Source organism: Periophthalmus magnuspinnatus, chromosome 12 (genome assembly GCF_009829125.3).
Source record: "Periophthalmus magnuspinnatus isolate fPerMag1 chromosome 12, fPerMag1.2.pri, whole genome shotgun sequence".
Taxonomy (NCBI): domain Eukaryota; kingdom Metazoa; phylum Chordata; class Actinopteri; order Gobiiformes; family Gobiidae; genus Periophthalmus; species Periophthalmus magnuspinnatus.
This window is the reverse complement of record NC_047137.1, coordinates 14,610,351-14,626,675: the sequence shown is the minus strand read 5'-3', so window position 1 is coordinate 14,626,675 and position 16,325 is coordinate 14,610,351. Positions and strand designations below refer to the sequence as shown.

At 40.7% G+C, this 16,325-nt stretch overlaps 1 protein-coding gene across 2 annotated transcripts in view; it reads left to right on the top strand.

Moving 5' to 3' along the window:
- plxna4 (plexin A4) overlaps positions 1-16,325 on the top strand; it is a 384,761-nt gene that overhangs the window by 269,470 nt on the left and 98,966 nt on the right. For both annotated transcript variants that reach the window (XM_033975929.2, XM_033975930.2), the window contains exons 8-9: positions 3,924-4,023; positions 5,418-5,532. In XM_033975929.2, the coding sequence (XP_033831820.1) occupies positions 3,924-4,023; positions 5,418-5,532 (215 nt within the window). The remainder of the gene's footprint in view (positions 1-3,923; positions 4,024-5,417; positions 5,533-16,325) is intronic.

Genomic DNA, 16,325 nt, shown 5'->3' with positions numbered 1-16,325 from the left:
GTGAATTTGAGTCAAATTTAGAAAAGAGCGATAGAGGAGGGAGACGGGAGAGCAAGGGAGGAGTGGGAAAGAGAGGGATGGAGAGACAGGGAGGAGAGAATGAGGGATGAGAGATTGATGGGAAGCTGAGAGGGAAATGGAAAAGGAAGACAGAAGAGATTGTGGTCCTGGTTAAATCCTGCTTTAGTCCTAGTTTAGTCCTGGTTTAGTGTTGGTTTAGTCTTGGTTTAGTCCTGGTTTAGTGTTGGTTTAGTCCTGGTTTAGTCCTGTTTTAATCCATGTTTAGTCCTGGTTTAGTCCTGGTTCAGTCCTGACTCTGGATGTTGGAGATGAACCAAGACCAAGGTTCAGTTTGTTTTTGTTTTCCTGAACTGTCTCCAAATGAAACACAGACGTCAGATCTGTACTGGATGATACTTTTAGAGTGAACGTACCTTTGAACTTTGACCCTCTGTATTTGGGTAACGTTACTTTCTTGGAACAGAGAAGTGATAAGAAGCTGTTGTGAGCTCCCCCTGGTGGCAAGTGTAAAAAAATCACAAAGAACGGACTGATATAGTTCCTGAAATATGTAAAAGGGGAACGTTAACTTACACAACAAACATTTTACCACAACAAATGGATCAAGTTTTCACCCCAATTTGATTTTTATGACCTCTCCATTTTAAAATTTATTATATTTTATTGAACTACATATACAAATACTTCCTGTTTGCATTATCCTTCCCCGTGTAAACTCCCCCATTCTTGTAAATAGCTTTTTAATGTACCAAAATGGGCAAAGATATTAGAAAAGTGAAAAGCACTTTTATAACTTTGACCATTTAAAGTGTCTATATTTATGCTAAATGTACTATAGTTATGATGTTATTACCTCCTCAAAAACAAACCTGGAGTTGTGTTTTGTTGCGCTGATAAGATACTGTTCTTTCCAAATAAAAATGGCATGAAAACGGAGAAGAAGAGAGGGGGAGGGAGAGAGAAAGAGGAGGGGATCTGGCCTTCATTTGTTCTGACAGGATTTCTTTTAGATATTTTATGTAAATTTTGACAAATGCCATTACTCACCTACATTCAAATCCTTCTGTGTCTGTCCCACTCGCACTCATTAGTCTAAACTCGGTCCACAGAGAGAGAGAGGGAGAGGACGGAGGGAAGGATGGAGGGATGAGGAGGACGGGTGGAGGGATAGTGACAGTAGCAGGCTTCAAGGTAACATTTAGGTTTAATTAGGACAGATCCGTTGTCATGGCGATTTCTGTCTGGTGATTGATGAGTGATTTACGCTTTTGTTCAGGAGATGGAGGGAGGAAAGGAGGATCTGGGAGGAGAGATGGAGGTGGAGGAAGAGGGAGAGACAGGGAGAGAGGTTGGGGGAAAGCGAGGGAGGAAACAGACGGGAAAACAAGGGAAGTTGGCGCGAGAGAAGGATGGAGAGGGAGAGGAGAGAATGAGAAAGATGAGGGGTGAGAGAGGGATGGAAGAGAGAGGGATGGGAAGCTGAGAGGGAAATGGAGAAGGAACAGAGAGATGAGAGATTGTGATGGGTAAAGAGAGGAGAGAGGGCGAGACAGAGGGATGGAGAGGAGAGAAAAAAAATAACAGAAATGAGAGAGACGGAAAGAGAAAGGAAAAGAGGAGAGTTAAGGGAAAGAGAGAGGGAGAAACAGAACAGAGACAGAGAGAGAACAGAGGAAGGAAGAGGGAAAGAAAGGTATGAGGATGGAAACAGAGGAGGGAAAGATAGAAGAAGGAAAGGGGAGAGAGAAAGAGGAGAGAGCATGAAAAAGAGGAGAGAAAACAATATAGAGGGTGAGCGTGAAAGGGAGAGAGAAACGGCGAAACAACGATGAGAGTGACAGAACGAGAAGGAAAGAGAGAGAGGGGAAGATGAAGAAACATAAAACAACGGGAGAGAAAGAAAGTTATAGAAAGAGGGAAAGAGAGAAGAGATAGAGTGTGTATATGTGTGTGCGTGTGTGTTGGGGGCCAGCGAAAGAGAAAGATGATGGAGGAGAGAATGAGGGAAAAGAGAAGACAGAGAAAGAAGAGAGGAGAGTGACAGGGGAAGAGAGAGAAAGAGAGAAAGAGACTATTTAGGCATGTGGCTGTTGAATTAAACATGAATCCTTCGTTAAGGCCTGACAAAAGGACGACAAATACAGATGAGACGACACACACACACACACACACACGGACGCACACACACACACACGGACGCACACACACACACACACATGGACGCACACACACACACACACACGGACGCACACACACACGCACACCCACGTACACACACACACACAGTCACACTCATGGTCTTTCTCCACTCTTACCTTGTCAAAGACGCGTTCAAAGACACTTCTGGGTGAGATTTTCCATCCCGGGGGAGCGTCGAAGTTTTATCGCCGCTACCAACGCGCCAAGGATACGAGACTTAACCCTTCAAATCCCAGAGCGCTCCTGGTCTATTTACACGCTGACGTTAGAACAAGTCCTGCACCTGTGGCTACGAGGACTGCACAGGCCCATGAAGCAAATAAATACATAAAAAATAGACAGATATATTATGTTTTAAGTCTGTTTTTTATCATGAAATGGTGTTTTCTGTGTTAAAACTACAAATGTCCCATGAGTTTAAATGACTTGAGTTCTGAATATTGAACATAATTTGAGTAGTTTTGACAAGTTTAGATGTATTAAGTTGGTAGAGCTGGATTATTTTATTGGCTTTAATAGATTTCTTGGGTGATATGGGCAAAATGCATTAAAAAAACACAAATAAGACAAATTTCATTCACCAAAAACAGGAAGTAAAGCCTCATTTGTTATTGTCACGTCCAAACCACAGACTTTTACTGACAGACGATTGGCCAGTCATTATTTCATCGTTTTCTCTTCTTTTTGACTTAAAATATTTGCAAATGTAGTACAAAAATAGCACTTATATCAGTACTGTATTTTATCTTTAACAGTATCTGAAAACAATCAGAAATTAACTCAGCAACTTAAATATTTCAGATCAGATTAGCTCAGCTTTTTCAGGTCCGATACCAATTTTAAGACTATTATTAAGTGTCTGTTGATACTTGATATTAACCGATACCAGAGCAGAGACTGAAAATAGAGTTTATTTCCTTAAAACAAAAATAAAATAAGACCAAACAGATCCAAATGTGTTATGTAACTGTTGGTTATCGCTCAAGTAAGGACAGAACAACTTTGTGTGAGTAAAAGTTCAAACATTATGAGATTAAAACCTATAAATAAATAAATAAATAAAAATAAAATAAAATAGAATAAAATAAAATAAAATAAATAACATAAAATAAAAATTAATACAAAAAAATAAAAATAAAATAATGATGATAGTAGAACTCTATCTGCAAATGGACACGTCTGGAGCTTGTCGTTCATGGCAGTGACTCTCTTCTTCACTGCGTTTTCCTCGAGGTTTCTCTTTTTCCCACTTTTTTTTTTTTTCTTGCCGAGAAGGAGGGTCTAAGGACAGGGGGCGCTGTGGGACAGTTATCTGTTTGCTTGTTTTCTGTTGATTAATTTACTCGTCTGTTACTGTTTCACTGTTGATTTTCTAGCTCTCTGTTGCTTAAATCTTTTCTCTTGTTCAGCCCTGAGAGTCGACTGCTGCTGTTGTGATTTTGGGGTTCACAAAAATAAACTGAATTGAATTAAATAGTCTTATTACATCATTGTATATGTCCAATCAGGATATTAGATAGATCAAAATCAGCGCCGATACGAAAATCTACAAAACTACAAATCCAAAAATCCAGTTTATTATGTAGAATTTAAGTCATTTAAGTCATTTTGCCCATACTCCATGTCACATTTGCATCGTAAAAGTAGCATCCTTCCTGTAGAATAAACCGCGCTGACTTGTTTTTGTGCCTCTCTGTTCTCAGGGGACCACCAGATCGTGCAGCTCTACCTCAAATCAAAGGAGACGGGCCTGGCTTTCGCAAACACCAGTTTTGTTTTCTACAACTGCAGCGTCCATAAGTCGTGAGTCTTTTACCTGTGCAGACCTGGCTCCATAGATACTTGGTGACATTTACAGTCCATTCATATCAGAGATTCTCACTAAGGCCCAGGTTTCACGTGGGTCAGACCATTACTGTCTTGGCATTTGGTACGGCGGCCTCTTATTAAAGCTCTACTCTGCATTATAGATCAGTTTATGTAAGAGCTGATGGATTTATGCATGCACGGGCTGAGAATCGAAATAGCAAAGGTGATTTTTCTGCCGTGACTTCAGACGACGGCAAAAAAGATTTACGCTTTAATTGGTCGCATTTGGTGGCGTTTTTATATAGCGATTTTCCGTTTTCAAGTCACTCAAAGCGCTTTACATCAAGGAAACACTCACACATTCGTAGACGAGCGCACGGGTTAAGCGTCTTGCCCAAGGACTGTGGGAGCTACTGTCGCCCAATCCACTTTTTCTTAAAGAAATCGGCCCTAAAAATTCAAATTTGAAGTGACAAAATACATTTCTCCCATTGTTTATTATTGTATTTAATGTATATATTTATTTGAATCAGGACAGTTCATTTTAATCAGTGCGTCATTAAGCAGCTTCAACTTAAAAATACCAATTAAGCAGATAAAAATAAGAAATATTCTACGGATCAGACCTGGACGACTGAGGGATTACACAGACCACAGACACATCACTCAACAGTACAAGAGATTAAAACATAATTTGGTCACATCTGCTTCTATGTTTAATGATTTTATTGACTTAATTGCTGCAACAGATAGAGTCCTTGGGCAAAACACTTAATAGATGAGTGGTTTCTTGATGTAAAGCGCTTTGAGAATGAGGAAAAGTGCTATATAAAAATGTGACAGTTTACCATTTTAAAAAAAGACCTGTACATTTTTGTTTTGATTTAAATGTGTAAAAATGTATAACACATTTTGCACTAACATCGCTATTGCTGTTAGGTTATTATATTTAAAAATCTCAGTGTAAAGCATTTGCTAGGAGCTCAAAGTGCACCCTGAGACCTTAAAAGACCCATATTACACCATTTTCTGATCTGTTATAATGTTGTTTCCTCATCACAAACAGACCTGGAGTTGGATTTTGTTTAATTTTGTTAAAAAACCACCACTACACAAGGTCGAGCAGAGCATTTTGAGCTTTGGAAATGTAGACAGACTAATAATAAAGGGTTTCTCAAACATGTGAATGAAACAAAACACAACTCCAGGTCTGTTTTTGATGAGGTAACAACATTATAACGTGACTTAAAGCTCACAAGAATCAACTTTGTGTAATATAGAACCTTTAAAAATGACCATTCCATGCAGCCCTATACCAAACACATTGATATTCAGTACGTTTACATTATTAATTCCTTGTTTTCTGTCCCCTCTCTATGCGCCTGCAGATGCCTGTCCTGTGTGAGCAGTCCATACGAGTGTCACTGGTGTAAATACAGACACGGCTGCACCCACGACCCCACCACCTGCTCGTTCCAGGAGGGACGCGTGAAGAAGCCCATGGTCAGTCTGTTCACATCCCTCTGTTATTATCAGGATAAAGTGCTGTTTTTAAGCAGGCGCGAGTAGATCTTGTCAGGTTTTTCAGAAGCTAAGCGGGGCCAGGTCCGGTTAGCGCTGGGAGGGAGGCCGCTGGGTAAATACCGGGGCAGATACTTCTACAAAACGAAAATGGAAGATGTTTTGAGCTGATATAAAGGTGACAAATGTAGCTTCAAATTCAATTCAAGTTTATTTCTATAGCGCATTTAAAACAACTTTGGCTGATCAAAGTGCTTCAGCAAAAAACTAACATACAGATAGAACGATACATAAGAAAAGAGCAATAAAACACCGAGATATCCTGTGTAGCTAGTATTAAATGACAGGGAGAAGAGGTGGATTTTCAGCGTTTAAGACAGGATCATAGACTGTATATGTAAATGGACACAGCTAACCCGCTAGCCGTCACGTTCCCCCGTCTCTCTGTAACTGCTCCTGTCAAGCTCCTCGTTTTGGTCGAAAAACGTCGGTATTAACCCGCTCTACATGATTCTGGTGTTTTTATTTCGCTATTCTGTCCGTAAATCAAAATATAAACATTAATAACAGACAAATTAGGCGTTTTCGCTCCCCGATGTCGCTCCAGCTAGCGTTAGCAACAGGTGTGACAGCGTTGCTAAGCTGTTACTCTCTGTCATTTTGGTCTTAAATATTCCGTATTAACCCGCTTTTTTTTTCGCTATTGTTTTCTGTAAATCGAGATATGAACATTAATAACAGACAAATCAGGCGTCTTCTTTCCCTGAGATTGCTCTCGCTAGCGTTAGCAACAAGTTAGATCGCCCGCTCCGTGCTAAACCAGCGGTGCAGATCGAAAGGGGCGTTACCTTCAACACCCTCGCTCCGGATTGGCTCTTTGGTTGCTATGACACTCCAAATTCGCTCCTATAACTGCTGTAGCGTCGATGAGCTTCATTTTTGACTGGAGCTGAACGCTACGGGTGACGTCGTACTCACTTGGTCCACTTTTTTATACAGTCTACGGTTTGGATAATGACTTCAGCGTGCGCTCGGGTGTCCGTTATGACTCGGTGTGTTTTTAGCTGCCTCACGCTGCGCTCTCGAGTCGACTCTTAACACCTCATCTGCTTTATTCTTAAACACATGATTCTAACCTATTAAGACCATTTCCTTTATCCAAACCTATTCTGTAGCTTTCACTTCTTCTTTATGCCAGTGGCTAAATAAAATAAATGCAGCTCAATGTTCATCTGCTTGACACTAATCGCTTCCATTGAGGGTTTTAGGGCAAAGCGAATTGAAAGACTAGAGACACCTTCCATCTGGCTCCGGCTCTTTTGGCTCGTCTCGCTGTTGACTGCACTTCAAAGCACAAACTAATAAAACACACAGCCATTTCGTCTCTCCCCCTCCTCCTCGTCCTCTCAGCCAAAGCTTAGTCTCCTTGAATTATCAATAGTATTGGCAGATTCCACTATTCCTTTGCACTGTAATGGCGCTGGTCCGGTGCGTCGGCCATAGACGTCTGACCGAACGGAGGGCAGATGTGAATCCCTCAAAGTCTCATTCAAACTGTTGTTGCGAAATAAGGGTTGAATTTATGCCGTGTGGGGAAAATGTGAAAATGTTGTGGGTTTTTTTAGCTAAACTGGTTGCAATCTTACAGCCGTGTGCATGTTTCTGCTAAATAAACGTAGTTACATAAGCAAATTTAAGTTTATGGAAGTAAAACCCTTTTTTTAACTGCAGAACTACAACTTCTAGTGTCACTTATTCAGTCTATAATCTTATATCCAGAGTTGCTGTAAACTAATTATAATCACATCTTCTTTTGCTACTTTTTGCTTATTTAACATTTCATTAGTGCTAAGTTTTAAAAAAAATTTCCATGGTTGAAAATAACTTTGCAAAACCAGACGGATTCTCGCGATATTTCTTGAAATTCTCCCGCTCTAAAAGTTCAAATCCGCCCAGCAGCAGACGGACCAATCGCAGAGCAGTACTGAGGTTTGTGCGGAGCCAAAAGCGACGGCGACAGATGAACCTCAGCCCGTTTTAGCGAAAATACAGACACTTGTGTTGAGGAAAAAAAAGAAGACGAACTGTGTGCATTTGTGGACGAGGGAAGATGGCTCTGCTTTTCCCTCAACAAACTTTTTTTTTTGTTTGTCTTGTTCTGCTGCTTCAGATTCACATAATAGTCATGACTTTCTGCCTTTTCCCGATCCCAGACTCATTTCAGAGTGACACACAAATCTGTCGTCAGTCTCGTCAGGTTATAATGAGCGTGCCACTTGAAACATCGCATCAAGTTTTGATTAAATGTAATTACATCCACATGCACAATAGATAAAATTCTCTTGTTAAGATAATTATGACCAAGGCTAGCTCAAAAGTATGGGTCAAATGCAGAGGGGAAAGCTCATTTTTTGGGCAATAAAGTGTACCTAGCTACTTACAGTGTCCATATCCCATAAATAAGTACATAGATAAACATGAAGACCAATATTAACTAAAGTCTTTAAGAAGAATTCATGTTCAAAACTACAAAGTCACTGACACTTTTAAATCTTCCATAGCTCCTATAATTCTTAAGTTTTACTCACCAAATTTTAGCAGTAGGTAAACTGAACCTCTGAGATTTTTGGCGATATATACGGTTATAATTGTTCACTTACACTTGAACTTATCACTACTTAAACTAGGGGAAGTAAAAATAATGTTTTTAAGTGTCCACCATTTTGGGTTTGTCCCTGAATAGTCAGATCCAACACACTTTACATAACATTTTCAGCATTTCCAGGTTTATGTCTCTTATTTGATCCTCGATATCACGTTTTAAGTCGTTTATTAAGTCGTCTGAGGTTTATTCACAAACTTCTTTTCTAAGATCGCCCCACAGGAAGAAATCGGGACTAGTCAGGTCTGTGGAGATCACATACTGCCCCCTGTCTTTGAAAAACACTTATTATTCCTTTAATGGCGTTTACGCTCGGGGCATCTCTGAATTTGACCCATGTGACTCAAAGTTCCACTGGACAATGAGGGTTCGTTCCTCGGTGCTGTATTTACTCAGATTAATGTGGGAAGAGTCGTTCTAAATGCTCTGAAAAAATAAAATAAAAATATTTAGAAACAAAAGAGTTATGATTTTTTTCCAGCTGACTTGTACATACATTCTGATTCTGTTTTCAGGTACATATTTCAGGTTATAGTCAGTACCTCCTCTCCAAAATGCTTAAAAACTTTCTCCGTGGTTCTTGACTTTGATACAGTACATTCTATCGGACTCATTAAAACGTGTGCGAGCCCGTGTGAATAGACTTATCTCGGTACCACGTCTCCCGCTGCTCTTACCAATTTACTGTGGTCTTGTGGAGGAGGGCCCAACAGCGCGTTAGTGGCCTGTTAATCCTAGCCCGAGGTGCCCATGATCAAGATCACTGGAGCTCACGTCCGGGTTGGCAGATCCTCGCAGAAATAGACTTTAGCCAGATTGCGTTCTTTTGATGCGCCCCCTCCTTTCTTAATTGTGTTATTCCAAGCCATGTTTTCTACCCCGGAGCCATTCAACCCGCCCAAACGACAATATTCCCCTTATTTCTGTCAGGTCCATTATCCTTCTGCACCTTCCGCTTAGTCAGGGCCGTCTTTCCAGGTTTACTTTCCAATTAACTCCAGTGCCGTGTGGTCAATATTGACTGAGGATAATAATGTGCGAATCCTCCTTCCATTGTGTTGCTGACTAAAAAGAAAAGCACAAATAAAACGCGAGAGGGATTTGGTATTAGCACATTAATGGGTTCCCTCCTTTTGCTGTCACAGGGAAAGCGAGTGTTTTCTGAGCTTAATGACTTTTAATTTACTTTTAATTAACCCCTCAAAATTGTGGGGCATTTGTGTACTGACAGAAGGTGCTTGTTTTCAATAATCCAGACACATGCTAGCTTAAAGGGCCTGATTTTTACCCCGTGTATTTGAGCTAAACCGAGTACAGATACACAGAGTGACCATAAAACCTCTTTAAAATGAAAGAAAAAAGTTATTACAAAGGCAGTTGTTACGATACGGTATATTAATCCGACTTGTTCTTTTGTACTCAATGGTTTCCGAAGTGTTTGACCTCATTTAATACACGTATACGGGCACCTTTCTTTGCACATTTCTCGCCGTGTTCGCTGTAGCAGAGCCTCATGAACGGTTCAATCACATCTGTATCTTTTTGCTTTAGTTCAGTAAAATCCTGGATCTTTTTTCGATGCACGATATATTTAACACAGCCCCGTAGAAAGAAATCCAAACGTGTGGTATTTGGTGAACGTGGTGCGCGCAGAAATGGTCCAACGCTTCAAATCCAACGGTCTGGAAATGTCTGACTGAGGATCCCGCAAACCCCAATGTGATTAAAAACTTTTACGACCGCGGAGTACAATAGAACACTTTTAATTAATATCTTATCAATTGCCTTTGTAATTCAATTTTTTAATTGTAAGGAGACTTTATGGACACCCTTGAGGTCAAAATAAGTCAACTACGTGCTGTCTGCGTATAAGTATTACGTTAGCGTGCTAGTTGTTGTTAGCTTTACCGCGCTGCTCTCTCTAGAAAGTGAAAATCGCTTGTAAACTCATTGTCGTGAATAATTAGGACGCACGATAGGCATAAGGTAAGTGAGGAATAACTCAAATAACCTCTGCAAACTAGTTACGAATGAGCTAGTTCTGTTTTTTACGCGTTTAATACAGTAAAAATCCGGTATAACGCCTTTAAGAATGTGTAAACGTGCATATAGTTACCCGAAAATGCTATCAAAGGGACCTATTTTAAACCAAGGGGAGTCACCTTTGTTGAATTTTGAATATTACAATTAAGGGATCTGGGACGGCGGTACCAATAATCCCTCGTCGCTATGCTAATGATGAGGACACGTGATGGTCCCTACTGCTTGAGCTTGTTGTTAGCATGCATGACAGAGCGAGCTAAAGCCACACTAGGTTGTACGGGGGAGTCTCTTTATTCCTGCCAGTAGTGGTATGGGCACGCGGATCAGGCATTTGCATGTTAGCACATTAGCCAAGGGCGCATCCCCGGTGCCCTGCATACAGCTCAGGGACTTAGCGATTTTTGGATGAGCTACACCGACTAAAAAGACGTGCGGTTAGCAGAGGACGGCAAAACGTGATAGATTTATTTTGAAGAGAACTGCATTATCGTACGAATAAAACGTAGATTTAAAACGACAAATCAAGTCATGTTCAGATTAGCGACCACGGCACTAGTCTGATCTCGAGATGTAACGTTTCTGGTGGAGCGTGCTTGTCTCCATGGTGGGATTATCGCTTTGCTTTGAAAGTTCTGTTGTCATGGAGATGAGCAGGCGACGCCACCACGCCAAGTGACCAGTCAGATCTGTGTAAACGCGAGCCCAGTCACGGAAAGAATGGGTTAGGATGGGATGAAATTGAGTTTGTCCGCCGATTCAAACGTTGGCGGTTCGAATCCAGCTCTTTCCCTGAACATCATTGGTTGAGCGGTGATACCCATTGACACGCAGGTTGTTGTTGTGTCTCTGGGCAAGATATTTAACCCATTTTGCCCGTAGTGTCTGCGTACGGCGGTGTCCGAATGTGTGTGCGAATTTGAGAGCCTTGAAGGTAGAAAAACGCGATATAAAGACGTGACCATTTTCCAGTCAGCGTGCAGGCAACAGATGATGTTTCTCCAAATTCTTTAGATGGATGAAATAGAAATTTTGCTTTCGTTAAAACTTTCTCAACTACTTTTGTGTTGTTTTTTTTGTTTTGTTGTTTTTTATCTTTTATTTTACCTGAGCAAATCACACCAAATCAATACACGGCCGCGCAAATCTGTACACAATATTTTCACGTTTCTACTTGCATCCAAGGATAGGACAAGGACGCGTTTCTTTTTGTGATGAAAACGAGAATAGATCATTTGTATCTCTCCCACTGTCTACAGAATACTCATATCCTGAGCGGCAACCCCAATATAAGCCCAAGACACAAAAGAATATTAATACCTCTATACACTCCCGCCTGTACTCACACTTTCAGCCCGTTCCCTCTCCTCTCTGAGCCTCACCGTGTATTTACACAAGGAAATATTGACCAAATGATCAAAGATAATGTTATTAAAGAAGTTAAATGCCAGCCATAATGGTCGTTAGCTGTCGATATGAGAATCTCGTCCGGGTTTTGATTCATGGCCAAATCAATGTCATCTGCGAGGGCTAGCTACAGAGCGAGCGCGCGGCTTTGAAATTAAAAGATGAGTTCAAGAGACGGCAAAACGGGGAAAAGATCAGGGTGAGGTTAGCTAAATGCAAAGTAGGCAAAAAAAAAACTAGATATCGAAGTTTGTTCTGTGCAAAAAGTTGTCATTAATAATGCAAAAGAACCAGGATGTTAAAGTGAAAGTTGCAAAGGGAAAAGAGAGGGATGAAGAGAGGAAGGGAACTGGAATCGTCTTTGCCCGGGGCCCCTGTTGAGATGATAAAACATAAAACATAGTCAAGAAATGGTTTTATATCAAGGTATAGGTGCACGCTGGATATATGTTAATTTAAATCCCTATTTTTACACTTTGGGATAATTACGTTTCTTTTTTTTCTTATTTCTACTTCAAAATGTGCGTCCGTTCTCCGCGCGCCCGCCCGGTACACCACCCACAGTGTTTAATTATCAGACAAATGAAGCTGTTCAGGAGTTTTTTCATACAGAAAGACTCTACCTTTGCCTTTTAACTGATTTCTATAAATGCACTTCGTATCTCCTCCAACTTCATTACCGCAGAAGCAAAACCACCAGCCTCCTCAGCCTCTGTATCTCCTCTTTTTTTGCTTGACATATATATCAGACTATCCCTTTGCTGGTCTAAGTGTCAAAGTTTAAGTAAAAGTAAGTAAGTATGTTTATTTAGTGTAGAGGTTTAAAAAAAAACCAAACAAAGCGATAGAGCTAGCCAGGATGCTAATGGGTGTGAAATCACTCATTAGGGGCTTGAATGACTATGCTAAGTAGGACTCAGGGGAGCACAATAGACCTAGCCAACAAGCAGAAACTGCAAAAATTAGGTATTTTGAGTTTTTGTGTTGTTAGCTTCTCTTTTCAGACAGATACAAGGCAGCGTCCGTCAATAATCTGATCAGAACTGAAGACGCGGCTTCAACGAGCGAACGTCTTCACTCTTACAATGTTTTGTCCAGATTTTATATTTTTCTTTTGCTTTGGATCAGACCTGGACGACTGAGGGACAGCACAGATAGAGGTTTAAACTGTTTATGTCACGTTAGCCTTGGTATTTGCTATGATACAACTTTAAAAATAACGGATTGCTCTTGTAAACTCCCAAATTTAGTTGAGATGAAATTTGTCGGTACTAAACGGCAGCAAAGGGCACCGCGACTGCATCTGCTGACTCATTGAAAAGTGAAGTAGTTTGTGTGAAGTTAAATGCAATGGAGTAAGGATTGGACAGTAAACAAAAACATGAACAAGAACAAGAACAAACCTAGTTCTCCGCGGTCTCTTTTAGATCACTTCAGTTCAATTAAATCTTTATTAAGAACGCAGAATAACTTGTTCGTAGTCAATTGTAATGTATACGGACACAAACGCTAATGTTGTTGTCTCTTATAACAAAGTACACTACTATAAAAGTCATTTAAATATGGAACTTATTCATAATATTCAAATATCTGTGTAATCCTTCAGTCGTCCAGGTCTAATCCAAAAGAAAAATATAAAATCTGTCAAAAATGGTCAATTATTCACATCCATAACATTTTTAACTGTCAGTATCTTTGATAATTATCGTTAATCGAAGTTATTTGTCCATGATAATCGTCACCACGTTTCAGTACGCCGAGTAGAGTCGGTGTGAATACTGAAACAAACCCATTATGTTGAAGTTAGTCGGCTGTTTGCAATGTTCCAAATCCAATTCTGACTTTCCTGATTGGATTCGTAACTTCTTCTTTTCACCGGGATGAGTTCATTACAACTTTCAGAAACCAGATGGAGTTTGAGCATCTGGGGTGATGCTAAAACCTGCTAGCATGCTAACAATGCACTAGTGCTACTTTGAGGTTTGTGACTGATCACATTACTTTATAATACAGACAGTACTGACAGGATTTAGTCACTCAGACTACATCCTGGTTTGGTCCTGGTTTGGTCCTGGGTTGATCTTGGTTTGGTCCTGGTTTGTTCCTAGTTTGTTCCTGGGTTGGTCCTGGTTTGGTCCTGGTTTGGTCCTGGTTTGGTCCTGGTCCGGTCTTGGTTTGGTCTTGGTTTGGTCTTGGTTCGGTCCTGGTTCGGTCTTGGTTCCGTCCTGCTTTAGTCTTGATTTGGTCCTGGTTTGGTCCTGTTTTAGTCCTGTTTTGGTCCTGCTTTGGCCTTGGTTTGGTCCTGGTTTGGTCCTGCTTTGGTCCTGGTTTGGTCCTGGTCCGATCTTGACTATGGTGGAAGATAAAGTGAAAGTAGTAAAGTTCTGTATTTACGTATAAATAAGGGACCTCTACTTTACTTAAATACATTTTTAAGTGGATACTACTTGGATTTTACTTTTACTTGTGTTTTATTTTTGAAGCTTTTGAATCTGCCGAAATACTTCTACTTTTTACTCTTTAAGTACATTTTTAAACAGGTTCTTTAATACCTTTACTTAAGTAGATTTTTTCATGTGATACTTTTACTTAAGCACTATATTGCTGCGGTATCTGTACAAAATGGCGTACTTGTTCCAGCTCTGCGTCTTGGTTTCGTCCCAGCCGGCCCTCGTTGTACACACACATTTAAGTGCTGTGTGCCAGTGTGAATATAGATTTCCTTCTACAGCATCGAGGCAAAACATTTTTTTACTCTAAACATGAGCGAAACTTGGCTACTTCCCCTTTAAGCTTCTGCCAGTGAGAAAGTTAGAATGTTAGAATCGCACGGCAAATTGCTATACTTTCCGGAATATAGGCGAAATAAATAAGTTGTGGGTGTCTTCAGTGGGCGCACATAAGTGAACAGAGGAAGCAGAGTTTGAGTTTCACATCTGCAGCTCCAAAACAATGAGTCAGTCTGAAGTGGAGAAGAACTGGCTGTGTTCAGTGTGAGCCAGCGCATATTAACACCAGATGAGTCACGCCGCTGCCCTATATCAACGCAAGCCCCTATCTGCGCGAATGATCTCAAGTCTCGCCTATTATTTGGGATTTGCGAGGCCCCTGTCACCGCCGTTGGTTTGTTTGCCTTTAAAACTGTTTTTCTTTTCTGCGTAACTTCTCTTTCTGCGTAACTTGGGGTTTATTGTTCCAAAATATGCCGGGAAAAACATGAATTCTTATCATAGACTGTATATATAAATGGACATAGCTAACCTGCTAGCATGGGCGCGTTTCCGGCTTCATCGACTCTGGCTCCAGTTCACTTTACGTTGAAAATACTGCTGTAAGACTTGTCATTTGGTCTTAAAATGTTCGTATTAACCCGTTCTACATGATTCTGGTGTTTTTATTTCGCTATTGTGTCTTTAAATCAAGATATGAACATTAATAAGAGACAAATCAGGCGCCTTCTTCCCCCGCGGTTGCTCTCGCTAGCGTTAGCAACAAGTTAGATCGCCCACTCCATGCTAAACCAGTGATGCGGGCAGGAACAGACCTTAGCTTCAACAGCCTTACTCCGGATTGGCTCTTTGGTTGCTATGACACTCGCAGTCGGAATTCCTAACATGGAATTTGACTCCAAATTAGCCCCTATAACCGCTAGCCTCAATTAGCTCGATTTGACTTGAGCCGCACGCTATGTGTGACGTCGCACTCACTTTGTCCACTTCTTTATACAGTCTATGATTCTTATAGTGAGTGGATTCGCTTCTCCACAGATCTGACTTGTACTTGACGTGATAGTGATTGTGGAAAATTTGTGGATAAGGAATAAGATCTCCACAAGAAAACGAAAAGCTACGCAGTGCACTTGTACATGTGGACGTAAATAGTTTTTCTGCATATATTCTGTTACTTTTAAAACACCGTCGGATATAATAGTTATTCATGCTGTTAACCCTTTAGCGTTGGATTCTATCGCCGCCGATCGACTCGCGGTTACCGACTTTCCATCACCGTAACTCCGCAACCAATTGTGCTTCATGTAAATTCAAACGGCGTCTCAAACAGAGGCATGGGGCTCTTTAAATACGTTACTGTCATTACGGTAATTAGCTTAACGTCGTCCCTCGAAGACGACCAATCAGCGCAGGGGCCGCCAGGATTTTCCCAGTCACTTATTCGAAGCGTCAAAGGAAAAATAAGGAAGGATGGATGTGTAAGATAGAAGTAGTTGTGGGAGAAAATGCAGTATGTTCTGATACTTCCTTTAACATGAATTTTATGGCTAAAAAAGAATAAACGTCGAGGTGAGATGTAATGATCTTAAACAGTTAACAAAGCAGTGGCACAGTTACTAGAGAAGTTCACCCAGTAACCAGGAAGTTCTCGGTTCATTTGCATGTTTTTTTGTCACCCACATTGTCTGAACAACCGTGCTAACGTCGATTACCAACGAGTGAACGAATAACAAACCAAACCGAGCGACTATTGTGTACCATTAGCTTACGTTTTGTGAAAAAATGTATCTTTTTCTAGGGAAGATTTAGAAAGAGACTCATTTAAAGTCTTCAACTGTCATTTATTCCCTGATTCTGCCACGGGCTTGTTCCGTCGCGTCGCTGAAACCCGCCTATGCTCTGACGCAGTAGTTCAGTACTTTGTTGTAGCTCGGCTG